The sequence below is a fragment of the Falco punctatus genome (genome assembly GCF_963210335.1).
Source record: "Falco punctatus genome assembly, chromosome: 13".
Classification (NCBI taxonomy): Eukaryota; Metazoa; Chordata; class Aves; order Falconiformes; family Falconidae; genus Falco; species Falco punctatus.
This window is the reverse complement of record NC_137593.1, coordinates 5,062,389-5,082,158: the sequence shown is the minus strand read 5'-3', so window position 1 is coordinate 5,082,158 and position 19,770 is coordinate 5,062,389. Positions and strand designations below refer to the sequence as shown.

The 19,770-nt window shown below is 43.0% G+C and overlaps 1 protein-coding gene across 3 annotated transcripts in view; it reads left to right on the top strand.

Moving 5' to 3' along the window:
- Positions 1-3,541: 3,541 nt before the first annotated feature.
- The window catches only part of GOLIM4 (golgi integral membrane protein 4), a 36,514-nt gene continuing 20,285 nt past the window's right edge, over positions 3,542-19,770 (top strand). The window contains exon 1 of one of the 3 annotated variants that reach the window (XM_080409272.1): positions 3,542-4,283. In XM_080409272.1, coding sequence (XP_080265398.1) covers positions 4,097-4,283 — 187 coding nt within the window. In that variant the 5' untranslated portion in view covers positions 3,542-4,096. The remainder of the gene's footprint in view (positions 4,284-19,770) is intronic. The other 2 variants (XM_080409270.1, XM_080409271.1) reach the window with 2 other exon arrangements.

The window sequence follows — 19,770 nt, the reverse complement described above, 5'->3', positions numbered from 1 at the left end:
CCAGTGTTTATCCCCATTCCTACCATGAATGCTGAGTGATTTAGATCAATGTATCTTGATATGCATCCACGAGAAAGAAGTCAGTCATCCTCTACTGTTCTACAGCCAGAACTGAGGCACCAGAAAACGCATGTCAAAGCTGTGTTAACTTTGCATGTCCAGTTTGGGATATGTTATGTTTGATTATTTTTTTCCCCTGAATATTAAGTAGTATAGCACTTTCTGTATCAAAACACTGTCCTCCTTGTCCTCACCCTCACCTTGAATTAGGATATCAGCAAAGAGTTCAACTGATTACTTAAGCTGGGCACTCAGACACAGGCAGCTGATAGGTCAGCTATAAAAACCTGACTTCCCCTGTGTCACAAACTATGACCTCAGGCAAGGATAAATTCAATTTTCCCAGGACCATTCACCTCTTGAAGTCCAACCTTTTTATTCCTTCAGTTCCTGACCACTAATAAATGACACTGAGTGTTAAAACAATCTTTGCGCGCATTAGTAAGCTTTAGTCACTGGACAAAAAGGTCATTCTTGCCTAAACATCTGCAGTTGGAATGTGCTTTGTAGCTGGAGAGGTAATAACATACGCCTTGCCAGTACATTCCTTGATTTCTGGCAACCAAATCAATGGGCTATGACTTGTATGGGACAACCTTCACTGTACATTTCCATCACTTTGGATCCCTGATCCATTGATTGGTAGGATTAAAAAAAAAAAAAAAAAAAAAAAAAAGACCTGCTACTTGATCTATTTAACTGCTGTGTTCACGGGATCAAACTGGAAACAAAGCTGTTTAATGATCACTTTTATTAGAAACTGGTATCCCTAGGTACGTAATAATCATGGTATCAAGCTTAGTTAAACTCACAGTGAAAAAAAATGGAAGAAAATACAAGAGAATTACATTTTAAGAGGAGAAAACCAGACAAAGGAAACAAAAAAACCCATGTAGTTCTGTGATTTCCAAACTTACTGAGGACTGGCTTCCCACACCTTGTGTTTGATGGTGAGAACACATGTCCTAAAGAAATGGGATATTTCTCTCCCCTGAACAGGTTCTCTGTTATCCAACTGAGTCTGAGCACACGTAGCCTTTTCTTCAGTTAGGGAACTTAGGGGGTTATACTTTAGGTATCGCTCCTCTAATTTCTCAAAACTTATAGGAACTTCGTTTTTTGCTCAACACTTCTACAGCCCGGTTAAATTTGTTTGAAATTGGCCAATGCATTGGCCAACTGCTTGTACTTACAAGGCACAAACTGGCAGACGGTTTGATTGCACAAGCCTCATTTGCTTAGGAAATTAAACTAAAGATGATAAATAGGTGTGTATAAATGCCTGCCCATTAATTCCCTGTTGCAGCCTCCAAGCACGCTTCCCATGGTACAACATGGCTCAGAACACACTTATTCCCCATCTTTTCTGATTATATCAGTAACTTATTCAGTGATTAGTCAAAGTAACATTCCTCTCCTAGCAACTAATTTAATGCTTTTTAATATATTACAGTCTCTTTTAGGTCCAAACCTTTCTATTTTGGGACTTCCAATTCAAATTTGCCTAATAGCTTCACATAATAGTCCCTTGCTCCCAATAAATTCCTCATTTTAACTCTAATTGGTTTTCTCATGAAGAATCACAATTTACATGAGCTGAAGAGGAGATATATCACTAGCTATTACTGAATATAAGTAATATTTGATTAAGCAAAAAGAGATACTCATTTGCTCTTTTCTCAGCATTTGTTAATGATATTGCCAATTTCTACAAGCAGATTAAGTATATTTACATTACCATAATCAATTAACTGTATTTGGAATAGGTATTAAGTAGCGGTGTCAGTTCAGTCTCTTCTTAAATTTATGGTGTCTATTCATCATAATGATAACCCAAAGTGACTACCACATTCAGATGAAGTTACTGGTTAGCCAGTTGTTCTCCAGTGCAAAGTGATCAAAACCAGAGGTGTAGACTAGTGTTAGAAAAAGTAAGGTAAGCAACAAGTGGAAGCTCAAGAAATTAAGTAATCTGAATAACTGCAACACTGAAGTATAAATCATCTTCAGTAATTTCAAAGTCTCAGTCTAGAAATAATTGTCTCATTCTCCTTAACTGAGCTCAACCTGAGGAGCCTGGTAGTGCAAAGCCAGAACATCTCTGAAGGAGTCTGGGAAAGGGAGGGAAGCTGCAGTTCAGGTGATACTAAGAAACCTACTGGGACTACTTTGTGAAAGAAATGGATACTGTAAAACTTATCTAGTCAATTTGAAACACTCATGGTTTTGAACAACAGCCTTTAAATGTAACTGCAGGAATCTTCTTAAAGCAAGGGAAAAGAATATGTTGTTGCTCTTTTTTAAAAGTATCACTTTTTCAAAGCAATTACAGTTGTTTCCTGGGTGCCTACCACGTGATTTCCAACAGTCCTTGAACAGAGAGCAAGGCATTCTGTTACAAGACAACCGATATAAATTTGAAATACATTTAGAGAGAAGTCATACCAGCTTGTGGTACTGACTGCTACTAATTACTGGTATATGTAGAGTATTCGAATAATGAATGTTTAAGCTTCTTTAATGCAGTTTTTCTTTTAAGGCCTGAATAATGCCTGTGAAAAACACAGAACAATGAGCTGGATATATCTAGAAAAAATAACTTTGGAGTATGTCTTGGATTTTTTTGTTGTTTGTTTATTATTACTTCTGGTTTAGCTTGAGTCTTGGTTGTTTGTTTTGTTTGTTTGTTTTGTTTCTTCCCTGTAACAAAACACACTAGTAGAGAGAACGCTAGCTACGCTGGTTCTGAACTCATGCTGGCTGAGCACAAATGCCTGAAGACCTGTCTCACCTGCCCAGGCAGGAGAACGGAATTTAGGAGCGTTTAGGAGCCCGGTTAGGAGCATTTAGGAGCCCTGCGTTACCACAGACATGCCCCAACCCCAGTCAGGGTTCACCAGCGGCCTGAGCTCGGCTCTGGGCCAAGGGCGACGCAGCGCACCTCTGGGGCGCGGCTGACCGGCACCCCGAAGGAAGGCGCAGCCAACCAGCTATGGGAAACATAAACTAACCTGAAGAAGGGTGTCAAAACCCGAGGCGTTTAGTTAGAAAAACTGGTTCTTTGGAGCTTTCACAGTCCGAGACCCCGCGGCGGCTGCGGGTACCCTCCGCCCGCCCCAGGCCGCGCCACCCTCTGCCCCGGCGCTGCCCCACGGCTGCCCCGGCCGCCAGGCACCGCACGGCGACCCGCAGCCCGCAGCCCGCTCCCTCACGGGGGCCGGGCAGCGCGCAGGCCCCGGCCGCCCCGCAGGAGCCCGCCCCGCCGCCCGCAGCCCCGGGTCGGGTCGGCCTGGCCTGGGCCGGGCGTGAGGCGAGGGGCGGGCGGAGGGAAGCGAAGCGCCCGGCGGCCCGGACGGACGCGGCGGGCACCCAATGCGCTCAGGCGCTGCCGCCCCGAAGGGAGGGGAGAGACCCGCGGCCGGGCCCAATGAGGCCGCGCCCGGAGCGGGACTTCCTTCGGGGATCCCGCGGCGGGGAGCCGCGGCGGAGCGGTGGTGACACGTAAGTGCGGGGCCGGGGAAGTTGCCTTTGTTCCTCTCAGGTGGCGGCCGAGCCACCGGCCGGGCGGGTCCCCGCGGCGGGGCCGGGCCGAAGGCGCCGCCTGAGGCGAGCAGGGAGCCGCCCCCGCCCCGCAGCCCCGCTCCCGCAGGCCGCGGTAGCTCGGCGCCGCTGCCCGCCGCCTGCCGCGGGGACCCGGCGGCCGCCCCCTCCCGCCGCCGGAGGGCCGGGCGGGCACCGGGCAGCGTCGCGGCCGCAGCATGCGTCTGGGGCGCCCGCCCCGCGCCGCGCAGAGTCCCGCCGGCCGCGCTGCGGCGCGCAGGGCCCGCAGGCAGGGGGAAGCCGCCCTGGGCGTCGCGGCCGCGGCGGTGCCCAGGGGCTGAGGCGCTCGGCCGGCCCCTCCCTCCCTCCGTCCCTCCCTCCTCGTCCTCCCGGCGCGGGCCCGGGGCCTCCGATGTCGCCGCCTCGTCGTCCGCCGCCTCCAGCCGCCCGCTGCTAAGCCGTGAGGGGCGGGGGCCCTCGGGACCCCGCCGGGGACATGGGCAACGGGATGTGCTCCCGAAAACAGAAGCGGATTTTCCAGACCCTCCTGCTCTTGACGGTGGTGTTCGGCTTCCTCTACGGGGCGATGCTCTACTACGAGCTGCAGGGCCAGCTGAGGAAGGCTGAGGCCACGGCGCTCAAGTACCAGCAGCATCAAGAGTCCCTCTCGGCTCAGTTACAAGGTACCTACCTCGGCAGCAGCCTCTGCCGCCCTTTCCTAAGGCTTGCAGAATGCCCCCCTCCTCTTCCTCCTCCTCGTCCTCTGGGCTCCAGCTGTCCGTCCCCCCACAAAGTTTTGCTGCTTATGCGCTTCTCCTCCATCTCCCCCTCCAGCCTGTGGGGTTTCGGTAGGATCCTACCCCCACTGAATTCAGTGGGAGCTTTTGTCACGGACCTCCAGAGAGCTCTCCTTCCCCCTCACTCCCACACATTTCATAGAGCGACTCTTACTCCCAAAGGACTGCACGTCCCTTGGCACTTCCTGGTATGAATGGGAAAGGCAGGCATACTGCTCTGCCGCTCATCTAACAGTACAGACCACATCCAGCTTTGGGACTTTGGCGTGCTTCTGTGTTGTCTTAGAAGTCTTAACTTTATGCTGCTGAGAGAACGTTCAGCTGCAAAAATGCAAAGCCGCAGTTCCTGGGCAGCATAAACCTTAAATAGCTCTAGGAGGGTAGAGAGGACTATTCTCATAAAACGTTTCATAAAGGGTATTTTGAAAGTCAAGTTCTAATTGGTTATTTGGATGACGCTATTCTGTTACTTTTGGAATAACTTTTAATTACTTGGCTTAAAGCTGCCATGTGAATACAGATCCTTGGGTATCTTGGTTTGAGGATGCAGCAGTTGTGGGCATCCTGTACTTGAAGATGAAAAGATGCTGATGTCTGACATCTGCATGTTTAGAAATCGGATGCAAAGCAGCAGATATATACGTGAAACAGCCATACTCTAGGAAGTGCAAGACCTCAGCGCCTCTCTAAGTGTCAAGTCCAAGGTTATCAGTTTGGTATATACAAAGTCCAGAGCCAACTTTCAAAACTCTTCGGAGTTTTATTTCTCAAAACTGTATAAAACAAGAACAAGAGTGGTCTGCTCTAGCAGCTGTAACAGTACTTAACTTCAGGGTGATCTTCAGCCATACTTTTCACTGAGGAAGTATACAGAAAACCTTGCCTAGAAGCATACATTTTTTTATGCAGAGAGCATAGAACTGGGCTTGTTCTGTTAGATTCTTGCAGTGAATTGTTACTTGAATATGTTTAGCTGTGATCTGAGACCATCGTTACTTAGTGTTTTGATTTCAAGCCATTTCCAGGTAATGCCATGGAAAAATTTGACAGAAACCTTCATTTTAGTCACGAAAAAGGTGCAAGTGTTTGGCTGGGAGATGGGTATGTGGCAGATGGCTAAAGGGCTACTTTTGCTAGTCTGTATATTTGCCAACAGTATTTGAAGAGGACACAGGAACATCTTGTTCTCGAGCTAAAATTTAACAAGTCAGCTTTTTCTGTTGCTCTGGCTATACCAAAAGAGGAGCATGCAATAAACTTTATCCTAACACAGAGGAGAGATTATCTTGATCACATATGTTGGGTCTGGACTGTTAGTTTAAACTTTCTGTGTCCAAAATGTTATATTGAGTAGTAAGTGCATGGAAGCAGCAGGCAACTAGTAGCTGATAAACGTGGTGACAATGCTGCATTTTGCGTTGAGTATTCTCTTGCTTGTTTCAGTGTATCAATGAGAAATGTAAAATACAGACCAGGATCTGAAAATGTTAATACATTTAGAGTCACAGAACAATAGACTGGTTTGGGTTGGAAGGGACCTTAAAGCCCACCAAGTTCCAGCCCCCTGTCCCGGGCAGGGCCACCTCCCCCCAGCCCAGGTTGCCCAGAGCCCCGTCCAGCCTGGCCTTGAGCCCTGCCAGGGACGGGGCACCCACAGCTGCTCTGGGCAGCCTGGGCCAGCGCCTCCCACCCTCACAGCGAAGAATTTCTTCCTCATATCTGACCTAAATCTACCATCTTGTAGTTTAAAACCTTTCCCCCTTGTCCTGTTGCTACAGACCCTACTAAAAGGTCTGTCCCCATCTTTCTTATAGGTCCCCTTCAGGTACTGGGAGGTTGTTATAAGGTCTCCCCGGAGCCTTCTCTTCTCTAGGCTGAACAACCCCAACTCAGCCTGTCTTCACAGGAGAGGTGCTCCAGTCCTGTAATCATTTTTGTGACCTCATCTAGACACTTGGATTTGATTATCAGTTCAATAATTTCATGTGGTTCTGGGACCCATGCCAATGTACCAACCCTATTAAGCAGATGTTATCTGTGCCTAGTATGGTAGAAGTAAACCTTGTTTTAAAAAAATAAATTACTGGCAATTAAGTCACAGAATACAAGGAAGAATGTAATATAACAATAAAATTGGTTCCTTAGATTTTTCTGCGTTACGGCAATAGCTAACATACCTAAAGGAGGGTGAGGCTGAGAGCCCAGAGACATACTAAATGCAGTAGCAAGCATTAGATGCCTCATTTCCCACTAAAGTAAATGGAAGCTATATGCCTAAGGACTTCAGAGGATTTGGGCCTAGTAAGCTAGAAATAAACTTTTCCTCCTTGTGTTTCCCTGTACATTTAATGGCTCTGGGATGGCCTGCCCTGTATAATCACTTGGGTTTTTGCAGTAGGAGTTTATTAGTGAGGAGAACATAGAGAATTCAGAAGCTGTGCCTGTGCCCAGCTCACCTGGAGATATACAAGCACCATGCTAGCTGGTAATATACAACACCAAAACCATTTCTGAACTTTGCCTATGTAACTCTTTGATATGGAACAACAGGAAGGAATTTTCTGTAAACAAAGACTTTGAAACAACATAAAATGCTAACAAAATCCTGTGCTTGCAGGTGCAGTATCTGACTGCACTTTGAACTTTTGATTTTAAATGGCCTGGATTTTAAATCAACAATGTTTCTGTTGCCAAGAAAAAAAGACCTCTGAGGGTATCTAGGCTACATCTCTTTGCTGTCCTTAACAACACGAGAGATTATTATTTGAATTACATTTTATTGTTCTCTAAAAGTATAATTGCTATGAAAGCAGTGCAATTTAACTTTTCCATGCTGTGTAGTCAGGTTCTCTATAGATAGTGGTCTAGAGATAACTTTGGGGCCTGAAGTATGATGGGAGCACTCTGAATTTTTTTTAAACAGGAACCAGTTAAAAGGGCAAAGTCATTGACATAGCATTGCCAGGAAGAAAAGAGGGTGCTGTATCAACAGTAATTGATTTCTTAGTGTTTGCAGCTCTCTTCTATGTGATTAAAAAAGACTCTAAATCTCATTACAAGCTGAGGAGAGAACTGAACCTTGGATTTTTACTTCCAGAACAACCATTTCATCAATACGCTATTATTGTTTTAAATAAAAATTAAAATAAAATAAAAGGCAACTTCTTGAAGTTGTCCTTTTGAGGATCCTGAGGCTGTATTGTGCCGGGCTGGCTGTGCTCCTGGAAGGCCAACTGGATTGAAACGCTTGGATGACAGTGAAATATTGCCTGTCTTCTGAATTTTCATTGGGTTTTGTTATGACTGCTGGTGCCTGTCAAGACAGTTGCTTTTCTGATTGTACACAGAGGAGCACTGTTTGGGCTTCTGGGTGAAATTTGAGTCAGTTTGTGAAATGCTTAGGGATCACAGGCAACTCCTCAGCTTTAGGTGTTAAGGTTGCAGTTTTCAACCTGAATGCCTTTGGTCTGCCCACAGTATTAAGAAGGATCCTCAGATGTAGGTCAAAGTGCAGCCTCCCTTCGCTTCCGACTGTCCCCTCTACTGTTTTCTTTTCTCTCTGCACAGTTTTTTAGGTTTTTCACCTATGCAGGTAACAAGAACCTTCTTTTTGGTACTTGCCAGCTCTTCATGCCTGAATGAGTAGACCTTTCTGTTTTTGCTTGAAAAGCCAGTCATCTTAGATTTTTATCTTTTTCATTGCCTTGTTTTGCTCAAATGCAGCACGTGAAGCAGGCTAAATCTTCTGTATGCATGGGGAAATAGCCCTTTGATCTACCAAGACAGAATGCACAGATCATGAAAAAAGGTGCAGGAAGAGGTCTCAAAATCTTTAACCCATGCATCTGTGACTTTGCAGGGAGTTCTGCTTCTTCTGGTGTTTGCAGCTTCAGCTGCAAAATATTTGTGCTTCTTGAAATTTCAAGACCAGGGCGCAACTGGAAGGATGGCAGACTTGGCAACAACATGATAAGGGTAACAGGTTTGGAGAGTCTGGGATCTTAAGCTCACCCCCTTTAGACAGATCACGTTGTAGAAGATTTTCTATTTGAAAGCTGAATTTCTCAAAAAAAAAGAATGTCAAACTTTGGCATCTTCATCTCTTTAACAAAATTCTGATAGACATGGAGAAAGTAGGGCTGCTTTTGTAACCCACAAAGGGAATACTGGAGGCAAAATTTAGAGGTGACGCAAAATTTCTTGGCTGCTAAGAAAACCTAAAGTCATTGTTACCTATAAGGTCTTTAATAGAGAAGTGGATTTTGCTGCTAAGCTGATTATTTTTAAATCTCATTCTCCGAGCATTATATGTTCAAAACATGAAGATAATCTTATTTAGTATTTCTTAAAATGATGGAAACAAAACTTGATGCTCTTTGTCTGCTGTCAAACTAAGTTTTAAACTATTTGCTTTATAGGGACGGACTTCAGTTGCTGGAACAGAAACACGTTGACAGCTGTAGATGAACCTGATTATGTTTTTGACTGCTTCAAGATTGAAAGCATCTACAAATGTCTTTTTAGCCCTTAGAGCTTGTCTTCTCATCTTCTGGGTACCAAGTAACCCCTTGTGTACTATTTTAATCTTTTAAATTTGTTTTAATCCCTAATCCTAACAACAGCCTACGTTTAGTGCCTTTTACTACCTTAATTTTCCTGCTCTCTCTCTTGAGGTCTGAACGTACCTGATGGCTTCAGGCAATCGCAGTGCAGTCTGAGACCGTACTGTAATCTTGGGAGCCAACCCAGCAGGGACTCTGAACTTGAGAGTTCAGAGTTTGTCCTGCTGTAGATGAGGTGTGGATTTCCTCAGAGCGGTCTGATCCAGCACTAGAAAGCACCAGCTGAGAAGGAAATGTAGAATTCCTCTGTGCCTTTTGTGCCATTTGTCCTATATTGAGGCTCCTTCTTGGAGGTGACCTGCTAGAAGCTGATCATATCTATAGCAACTCTAGGTATAGGGATTCGCATAATGCATCAGAATATTAGATCACAGTTCTGTGTAACTTTAGCATTTAATATGTAATAAGTCTGCATGCTAACTACGTAGGTACCAAAGCTGTTCTTAGTGAAGTACATACAGATGTGCATATAACCCTCTTTTATAGTACTCTATTTAAGCTTGTACCGTAAGTTGGCAGAGCTAGGAAGAACTAACAGTACTTTTGATGGCTTATTTTTCACGTACATCATACAAGTAGAGCTACATCAATGCAGCTCCTGCATGGTTTGATTGTACTCCGTAACAGCAGCCTAAATTCCTGTCATTCCTATTAGTTTCAGATTGCATGTCACACTATGGTGCTTATTCTGGTGGTGTTTTATTGCTATCTGAGATCTGAATGATCTGTGATAACACTGTAATAGTAGAGGTTAGTTCTCTGTGTACCATTGGCACGTGGGTGTACTTCAACACCCAGTACAGTACTGTGTGAAATGGCAAACACAGCATCCCTAATTCTGTTACCTGGCTTCCTGACATGGTGTGCTTTGGTTTGTAACCTCATCTAAGAAACTGTCTTTTGTACTTCCATTCACATTTTCCACTGGGTATTTAATGTTCTAAATACTTCAAGCGCGTTAAATGTTTTAAATAATTTATGCAAAATTTTAGTATGGAAGATCTATATGCTGTGAATGCATATATATGCATTTGTATGTACCTATATGTATGTGGGAAGTGTATACTTAGATAGATACATGTCTGGTTTGCATCTCAACTTGAAGATTTTGGGTTATCTGGAATGATAAAGATTTCTTCATAATCCAAGTACAGAAAAGGTGCTACAGCTTTGTTTAGTTCAGTTAACTCAGAGAGCTGGTTTGTTGCTTCTAGGTCCATAGGGATTAAGAGTCCCAGCAGCTGAATTCTGTGACCGGAAAGATAAATCAAGCAAATGCCTGTGTTTATATTCTTTTTCATTCCTGTAATTTGTGCCCAGATGCCCTTACAATCGCTTTTCCTTGTGGATGTAATGCTTCTAGGATAAATTTCTACCTGTGCTGCAATGTTACATCTGCGCCCAAGTTGGAATCTGGGCTGGAGATCAGAGAGCATCTAGTCTGAAGGAATATTAAGCAGCATGAGGTAATAGAGTGATTTTGTCCCCTGGGTTTTGTTGTTCCCCTGCCTGATTTAACACTGGGCCTCGTAGCTAACAGTATGATGTAAGATAGAGCCAATATCCTGAAACTATTTGTTACTGATGATGATTTAATCCTTTCAAATCTTGTGAGCGAGTGATCTGTTTGGGTTTATGAACACTTCAGAGCTGAGGGAGGAGGAGGGAGGCAATTTGGGTGGATGCTTTGGTGAGTTTTCCTTCCAGCTTCTTTGACAGTCATCTTCTGTCACATATCTTTAGCAGGCAAAGGTTTGACAGAAGCTTCTGCATCACCTAAAACATAATCAGCTTTGTTGGAGGGAGACCAGTAGAGAAGCAGGGGATGAAGCAGCCACGGTCGTGATCTGACAACTGAACTGCAAACTGAGCCAGAAATCCTGTAGTCAACAGTGCAGTTTAAGCGGTATCTGGCTGTGCTAAGCACACACCGTGGGAAGAGTCCTGGGAGGGTTGTGACTTTGCAGTGTATTGACAAAACTTTAAAGTTAATACCTGAGAGTTACGCGTTCCTGGAGTTATTGCTTTACTGTAAAAACCAAAGCCTAAACAACAGAGTGCAACTACTTCCTTGCTTCCTACATGAGTAAAACTGATGGAATTCTTAAGTCTTGAATATGATGGTTCAAACACATTGTCTCATTGGGCTGGCTGTTTTGCTGGGCTTGTCAGCCTGTGTATCTGGGTGGGGCAGCCGTATGAGTAAGACTTCCACCCACTCTGAGGCTTGAGCATGCATTGTAGCATCTCTTGTCTAGTGGTGAGGATATTGCCAGCCATTTGTGGCTAATATAGTTCACTTCACTCATTTTGGAATAGGATCCTTACATAGAAAAAGTAATTAAATCTCTCCTGCTGAAAGTCAGGTGCTGTTTTGAGGTTTAATGGTAATTCGGATTACTGAAAAAACGAACCATACAGAACAACTAATTAAGGAAGAATCTTTTTTTGGGTGGGTTTTTTCTTGGGATATTTAGGATGCAGGGGCATGAATTTCTAGTCATGTTGGAGCCTGAGGTAAGCACTTAAGGAATTCAGCATGTTTGGGTGCTGCTCTTTGTTTAAAGAGAAGGGTCTTTTGAGATGGGTACAATTCTGATCTTTTTCTGGTGATCTAGCATAAACCAAACTTCCCAAGATTTTCTACTATGTATCATTAATTAGGAAATAAATGAAACTGCAATTACTCCACCTCTTCCTCTACATTTTTTTTCTCCCCCCCAAGGTATCTGAAATTAGCCTAGTATCTTATTTTTCTGAGGTGACTCAGATCCCCGAGTTTGGCAGTCATTTCCAGGGCTTAATTACAGAGATGTTGAGAGAAGTGCCCCTGGAGGGCATAGGAAGAAGTCTGTTCCTCTCCATGCCACCATGCTGAACAATGCCATTTTCAGTGTTTCAGTTAATCTGTCATACTTGGATGCATATTTTGAGGTTTGACAGCGATCTTCTGTTACCAGAAAAATAAAGAATGAACCACTAACTCAAACTATTGATTTCCGTATGCAGCTTTTGAAACACACAACTGGAGCTGACTCCAAGTCCCTTGTGTTAAAGCTCTGGAGAAGTAATTTAAGGAAGCAGTTTAGCAGTTTTGTAAGTTGATAACTGTAGCTATTACACCAGTGTTTGCCGTATTCCATTACAATAAAAATGCAAATGTATGTTTCAGTTAGGAGAGACTGTTAAAACAACATGTGTGTATATATACAGATTACATTGGTTTTCTTCAATGTCAATTTTGTGCTAGTTTTTGAAAAAATATATATATATATTTCTATAGATCCTAACACCATGTAGATAGAATTACTAGACTGCTGCATGAAATTGAAAAAGGTCTAAACCAGTTTCTGAGAGAAAGAACAGGCCCTTGATTCCTGGAGCTGAGAGCTGAGTCGACCCAGACATTCAGAGATGATGTGAGGAGGAAGCTGTTGTCTCTGTGGCTCTTCTGAGTGTTTATGGGTTTTCTTCAAAATCATCTGGTGTGTCATGACAAACATGGCAGAATAACAGAAGAAAATCATAAAAAGGGAATGGAATTTTTTTTTTTAGAAGTAAATCTGCTAACCTTAAGAATGTAAGTCTAAAATCACTGCATAGGTTTTGTTTGAACTTCTTGCATTTAATCATCACTTAAACCCCCCAAACCTTTAGCATAGATGGGTGTATAGAAAACAGCATAATCTGACCCAGCATGTCCTAACTGTGGGTGGCACCAAAGGCTGGAAAAAATCTTTTGTGGAGTTTGCAGGAAATCTTTTCTGAGATGGAAAACATGATCTCTTTCTTAATAAAAGTCATGTCGGAAGCCTAACTGTTAGGGATTAAATATCTAATCGCATTTAATACCTTTTCTCAAACTTTTATTTTTGACGGCTGCTATTACAGTTTACTGCTTCAACATGATAAATACCTTCCTGTATCCCAACATATCTTGCAATTTGTTTTTAAATCTGCTGTTTCCTAGGTGTGTTATTGACTTCCAAGAAAGGGAGTACATGAGGCAGGGTGGAGTAAAAGGATTCTATTAAATGTACATGTTTACTTTGGTTTAGAAATTAATTTTCCTGTCATACTTATAAATGAATAGAGGCCACAACTATTAGAAATATAAACGTGTTTCTGGGGCAAACCGCGTTAGTGTGCCAAATTCCCCAGCATTCCCCCATTTCCAGAACTGCAGTCAAAGCAAAACTTTTATGATCTGCAACACTTCTCCACGTTGCGTTTCAGATTTCCTCATTCCTTTTTGAGGATGCAAAGCTGAAGGTTTGATAGGCATGTGAATTTTCTTATATGCTTATCTGAACTCTCCACACATTCCAGAGCTTTTTGAAGTATCAGAACTAATCTGTCATGATTAATTCTGATACTTTGTCTAATCTGTTACCAAGCTCTGCAATGTTAGTGTGGGGAAAACCCGCTTGATAGAAGGCAAGTTTTATAGAGAGCATCAGTGATAATTCTTGTCCTGGGCAAGACACCAGGGACCGACTTGGAGTTTGTAGAGCCAAAAGCAGGAGTCTCGCAGCTTTAGTTGAGTCAGCTGTGAGCTCTAATGGATTCCCAGCACCCAGTGACATGTCAACTATCAGGATACAGGTAATTCCCAAACTGTTCTTTGGTTTTTCAGATATATTCCAACTTAGCCAGAAAAAAATTCCCAAAAGATTGAAAATGTTGTACAAAAATGCATGTAGTCATTTCTCTCTTATCTTTGGGTAGATATCTTGTGGTTTATGACTAAATTTTGACCCAGGTGAAGCCCTTGGTCATCTCCATCCACAGCTCTGTGTGGAGCCGTGTTAGTGGCATTGGTCCGTCTCGTTTGTGTAGAACGGCTCTGCACTGGGAGCTCAGTGCAGCGGGATGTCCCTCTGCACTCAAGCTAGCCAGACCCAAATATCCATAATTTGCTCAAGTCACATTCTCCAGTTCTAGTTTGTTACTGTTAGAGGAGCAGGCTTATTTTAATTGATGGGTTGTTTTTTGTGCAGACTCTTTCTCCTCATGCAGCTTAAATCAGTGGTAGGTCTATGACATGAAAGCCCTGGATATGAAGACCCAGATATTAACTACAAACTTCTCTCTTAAAATTATTAATACTCTGAACAACATAAATGGCTAGAGAATTAAGTCAAAGCAGTGGTTATTTTTAAGCACAACTGCTGATGCATGGTTTAATTTGCTAGGAGGAGTTCTGCTCTTTTGCAGTGACTGGCTGTAATTTGACAAAACTCTTGCTTGATTGTTCTTCACGTGAGTAAATTGAAAAAGTGTAGGAGTTTGTTTTAAATTAAACATAATTGTTATACTGCATGCAGTGCTAGTTATGGTTTTCAGTGAGCAAAATGAGAACAGTCCATCCCTGCCTGTATGCAAAACTGTTTCATAATTAAGCCAGAAATATGCTTGTTTTTCACACATGATCAGTTTCATCTTATGCTGGCTTCTATTTTTGTCCTTTTTGTATAAATTCAAAACAGAAAACTTTAAGGGCATAAAATATGAAATAGCTTCAATATTTTGTTCAATATATTGCAAATATATGGTTTCTGTAATGCTGTTTTTTTGTGCTATACTTAAAATACAGGGTTCCTTGTCTTTCTTGTGGGAACGATTCCTTTGTTTCTTAGATGTTTGCAGTGTCGCTGGAGTATCCATTTATTGCTAAACTCTCAATTGAGATTCTTTTGAAATAGATGGAGTGTATACGGTGACCGGTATGGATTGTACTGTGCTGGGGAGTCCTGATACTTGTCCAGGAGCTACCCACAGTCTGATGATCAGTTTCTGATAAGATTATCAGTAGTGAAGTAGTGGATCTCCTTGTTTGAAGCCTGATTCCCTGACTTAATCAAACGCAGAGCTGGAAGCTTGGGGAGCAGGTCTTGCTATATTAATAACATGTTCTCCTAGCATGACATGTTAGCATCAGATGAGTCAAGAAATAATCTTCTGAGATCAAAATTTTAATTATTGTCATTGAACTAGAAAATCTATCCTACATCCCATATTGAAGGGATTCTTCATTGGCTCATGGAAATGTTTTACTCTCAGCAGAAAAGCTGTTTGCTTGGGTTCACATTTTAAATGGTTCTATTTGCAGTGACAAGAATTGGAAATTAACTGTATTTTTATAACAAGTTTATGTTCTACAGACCTTCATAGTGTTACTAGAAAAGTGCCAGTGTGGCTTACCACACGCTGCTGGTTCGGTTCAACTCTGCCACAGTCTGAGAGAAAATAACATTGAATGTTGCCAAGACTACTGAAATCTGCCGGTTTCAAACTAAAAGTATTACTGTAAGCTCAGAGAAAGGTTGCAGAATTGCATAAGAAATAATAACATTGAAACTAATAAAATTTCTTGCATCGTGTATATTTAAATCCCAACGTAATTTTTACTTTCTAATATGTAAGATAGTGGGACCTGGGGCACTTTAGACTGGAGTCATGCTTCTGACAGGCCAAAATACCAAAGTAATGCAGTTATAAAATCGCTGATAATGTACAATAGGAAATACTTTCTTTTTAATATACAGTAATGGCTTATTTTGCTTAATAATAGTTTTACTGCTTAGAGGTGCAAAGCAAAGATAAAAGAAATAACTGTGATTGTTAAATAGGCTTGCTTTCATCACGTTGACTCCTGTGTTGCAATTAACGTTAAGCAGTGGTTGAAGTGATGTAATCTTCTGAGGACCTATAAAGCGGCACACACACGCTTCTCCTCCACTTTATTTTCTGAATGAGAAAAATCTCAAGTACTTGATTTAATTGGGATCAATTCAAGAACTGTAAAATATTTCCTTGTTGAAGGCAAAAAGTGTTTTAATTAGCTGTGATGTGTTCAGTTATGAATCTGGGCTGTGCTTTTAGAGGCTGGCTCACCTCTCTGTGAGCTTGTTGTTTGTTCATTCATGTAGGTTACATTATATACGTAACTTAAACAATTAAACTGATACCTGCAGTTATTCCTGATACCTGCAGTTATTCCAGCCTTGGAATAGTGCATATTAGCTATTAGATGACAGTGTTTTCCCTCTTTTTTTTTTTTTTTTTTTTCCCCCCGTCCCATTCTGTTAAATGGAACATAGAAACAAAGTTCAAGTATTTGTGCAAAGACAAGTACAAAATTAAGAACTTGCCCTAGGAAAAAATTATTTGTGAAGTTCCCCATCGGTGCATCACACCAGTAGGAATTTGTCAAATTCCTTATATAATAGGTTCCACCTCCCACATGGGAAACCTATGATAGGGAAAATGTTTTTCAATGTATTATTGCTTTGAGATTCTTGCTCAGACTTCTTATGTCCAGGCTGGTGGTGAAGGAGGAGAAATCCCCTGCTGTAGTACAAGAGCCTTGTAATTTGGACTCTTCTTGCCGAGGAAGTTCCTGACTGGTGGGAATAATTTACGTTTATGGGAGATAAACTCTTACATGTACTTACAAAATCTGACCTGCAACCTACTCCCCAAAAGAGCAAGTGAGAAAATATGGAAGCTCGGCTTTCTCAATAATTACTTTCAATCAACATCTTAATTACATTGCATGTTATGGGACTTCTATCAGAGAAAAACATCCTGAACCAATCAGTAAATGAACTAGAAGGGGAAAGGTGTAGGAGGAAGGTTTTCTTAGCCCTTTTTGGCCATCAGAAGGGCTATTTTAAGACATCGCCAGCTTTGTTCCAGTATTTCAAAGGTTAGCACACAGGAGGTAGCAGTGGGGACGCGCTGCCTGGGAGAGGTGGAGAGACATTGCTTGAAAAAGCAGGATGAAGACAGGAGAGCCAGCGCTCAGCAGAGGCGCAGTGAGCTGCGAAGGGTACAGAGCACCTAAACCCCAAACCATTGCCTTCTCTTTCTCCTTTCTTCCTGCCCTTATGGGATTGTTGTGCTGGGTCTCCCCCCCACTTCTTAAAACACTAGGAGGAGCTGAGGAAAGTACGCTTGCAAAGACAAAGTGAAATGGAAACTGTTACCTCTGAATCCATTTGTGGTTTGGTCTGTTTGCCAAAACGCCTATTTCCACCCCAGACTGCAGAGGAGGGGAAACCCATTGTGGATTTTCATTTCTCTCCTGAGTTGCTATGCTACAACCACTGTTCTTTTTGCCTTTTTGCAACATTATTTGGCATTCATGATCTTTGGTGCATAGATAAAACCATTGCTGTAGTGCTGCCTTTTTTTTTTTTTTTTCTCTCTCTGCTTCTCTGAAAGCTTACTTGCTGGTAACTTTTTGAATATTCATTACATGCTTGTTTTGTTGCAGAAGATGGTGATACATTAGTTCATCTTGACTGATGCCCTTGACTTTAGAAGATAAATAGGGAAGTAGAGATAGGTGACAAGGATTGATTAGCAATGCAGCTTCTAAGCCAAAACGTAAACACTTTTAGATAAGCCAGTAGCTAAAGAACCTGCAGAATGCACCTTGGTGGAATTAAGAACACATTTTAAGGTGCAAGAAGAGTTTTCTGTGTCTGTCAAGATACAAATCTTTGTCTGATGCTTCCTGCTGAAGGTTTATGTTCACCAATGGTTTACTTCTCAGAAAAGTAGTTTCCTAGTTTTGAAGGAAAAAAATCACACATTCTGTTAACATAAATTAATAACTCTAAAAAAGTGTGCAAATTAGAATTTGGATAGTGAGAGGTACTTGTGTAAAACAGCTTGAACAAATATAATTGTACGCTTGCAGGAGTTTTAATTAATATCTTTCCTTTGCTGCAGACTTGGTAGGCTATTTCAGATAACGATCCTTCAGTCTAGCACAATGAGGAAAGGGTAAATGGGGACCGATGTGCCCCATCGCTAGCGAGAGACATCCGAAAGTAGATGTTCAAAACACAAGCTAAAAGAAATGCTTCTTTAGAGGCAGTTAAATGCGGAGACTTTCTGCCAGAGGATGTTGGATCTCCTAAATACGCATGGGTACAACAAACAATTAGACAAATTCATAAATGTAAAATCCATTTTGGAGTAGTTTACACGAAAGACCTGCAGGCGCCTTGGATAGTCTTCAGGAGCCATAAATTGCTGGGAGACGGTGCCAAAGAAATACTGTAATCTCATTGTGTGTATTCTGTATTGGGGATCTGCTCTTGTCAGGTCTTGAGAAATGGCACAGTTGGTCTGTTGGACCTCTGATATGACCACGAGTGGTTGTCATACTGTAAGTATCTAGAACTAAGGTTGTCTGCTTTCTGTGATCAGACCCAGGGCAGTCCATCTTCTGCCATGCTGCCCAGCGTTGCAGGGCTCTGCCAGTTGTCACTGCTGCTCTCTGAAAAACTGTACAAGCTGGCACCGCCACCAGAAGAAATTGTTACACACCCTGGCCCCAACTGCTAGGTCCTGCTGGGCCATCACCCATAGCAGTGAGAGCAAAAGAAGGAACTGTAGGAGAACAAGCAGCAGAGCCACCTCTTCTCATAGCAGTGTCGGCTCAAATGGCTTCTAGAGGTTGGCAAAGATGCTGGAGCATCTTTTCAAAAAAACACATGGGTATTGTTGTAGGCAGTGACCCGGCTGGAGGGGACCGCAACACGCTGCATGACACACTGCGTGACTGCTGTTAGCTGCTCTGCTGAGGGTGTTGGGCGTTGTGCTATCAGTGGTGCTCCTAAAACCTCAGCTTGTCGCTTTTTGGCTGAAGCACTGTACACAGACCACATCTTCATTCATCTCCTAGCCTCATGTGGATATAGTGACTTAATTAAAGAAAATGCATAAATAGATTTAAAATCAGTGAAGATTAAATTTTGCTCTCAAACTGAAATGATTTGCTGACGAGCAGTCTCTGATACCCTAGCCTTACAGAGAAGCATCCAGCTTAGCTTTATACTTTAGCTACCTTAGCCCTTCAGATGATTTCTTTTGTTCTTCCTGCCTTATCTCCTTAATTGGGGGATGAGAAAAAGCCTCAGAAAATGCCAGATCCTTCTTAGATTGTATGGATATTGCGAGGACAAGGTGCTTTAGCGTATGTATACTTGCTGTCAGCACATGCTTACTAAGAAATGCAGGGCATTCATAGAATCACAGAACCATAGACTGGTCTGGGTTGGCAGGGCCCTTAAAGCCCACCTAGCTCCAGCCCCCTGCCCCGGGCAGGGCCACCTCCCCCCAGCCCAGGTTGCCCCCAGCCCCGTCCAGCCTGGCCTTGAGCCCTGCCAGGGACGGGGCACCCACAGCTGCTCTGGGCAGCCTGGGCCAGCGCCTCCCCCCCCCCCCCCCCCCCCCCAGTAAATAATATCTAATCTAAATCTAGCCTCTTTTCGTTTAAAACCATTCCCCCTTGCCCTGTTGTTCAGGCCCTACTAGCAAGTCTGTCCCCACTTTCTTTCAACCCCCCCTAGGTGCGGGGAGGCTGCTCTAAGGTCTCCCTGAGCATTTCATTGTGCGTTTGATGGGTCTTCAACAGCGCTGTGCTGTGAAAGGATACTGCTATCCGGCCTCTACAAAACAGAAGGCTGCAGAAAACGGAGTTGTCCAAGGTTTGGGGGCAATTTAGGAGCGGATCTCAGGCTCTCCGTGTCTTAGCCTAAGCAGCCTGCCTAGGGTACTACTGCACCTTTCAAAGTCGTCCTGCTCTTGTGCATCTCTCTTCCCTCCTTGTGACAGTTTCTTCGCTGCAAGGATTTACTCTGGCAGTAAGGTTGTCCCGTCTTATGTCTTTGTCTTTTTACAAATAAGGCAGGAGAGAATGAAAGCATGGAAAATACATACCTGCATGCCAA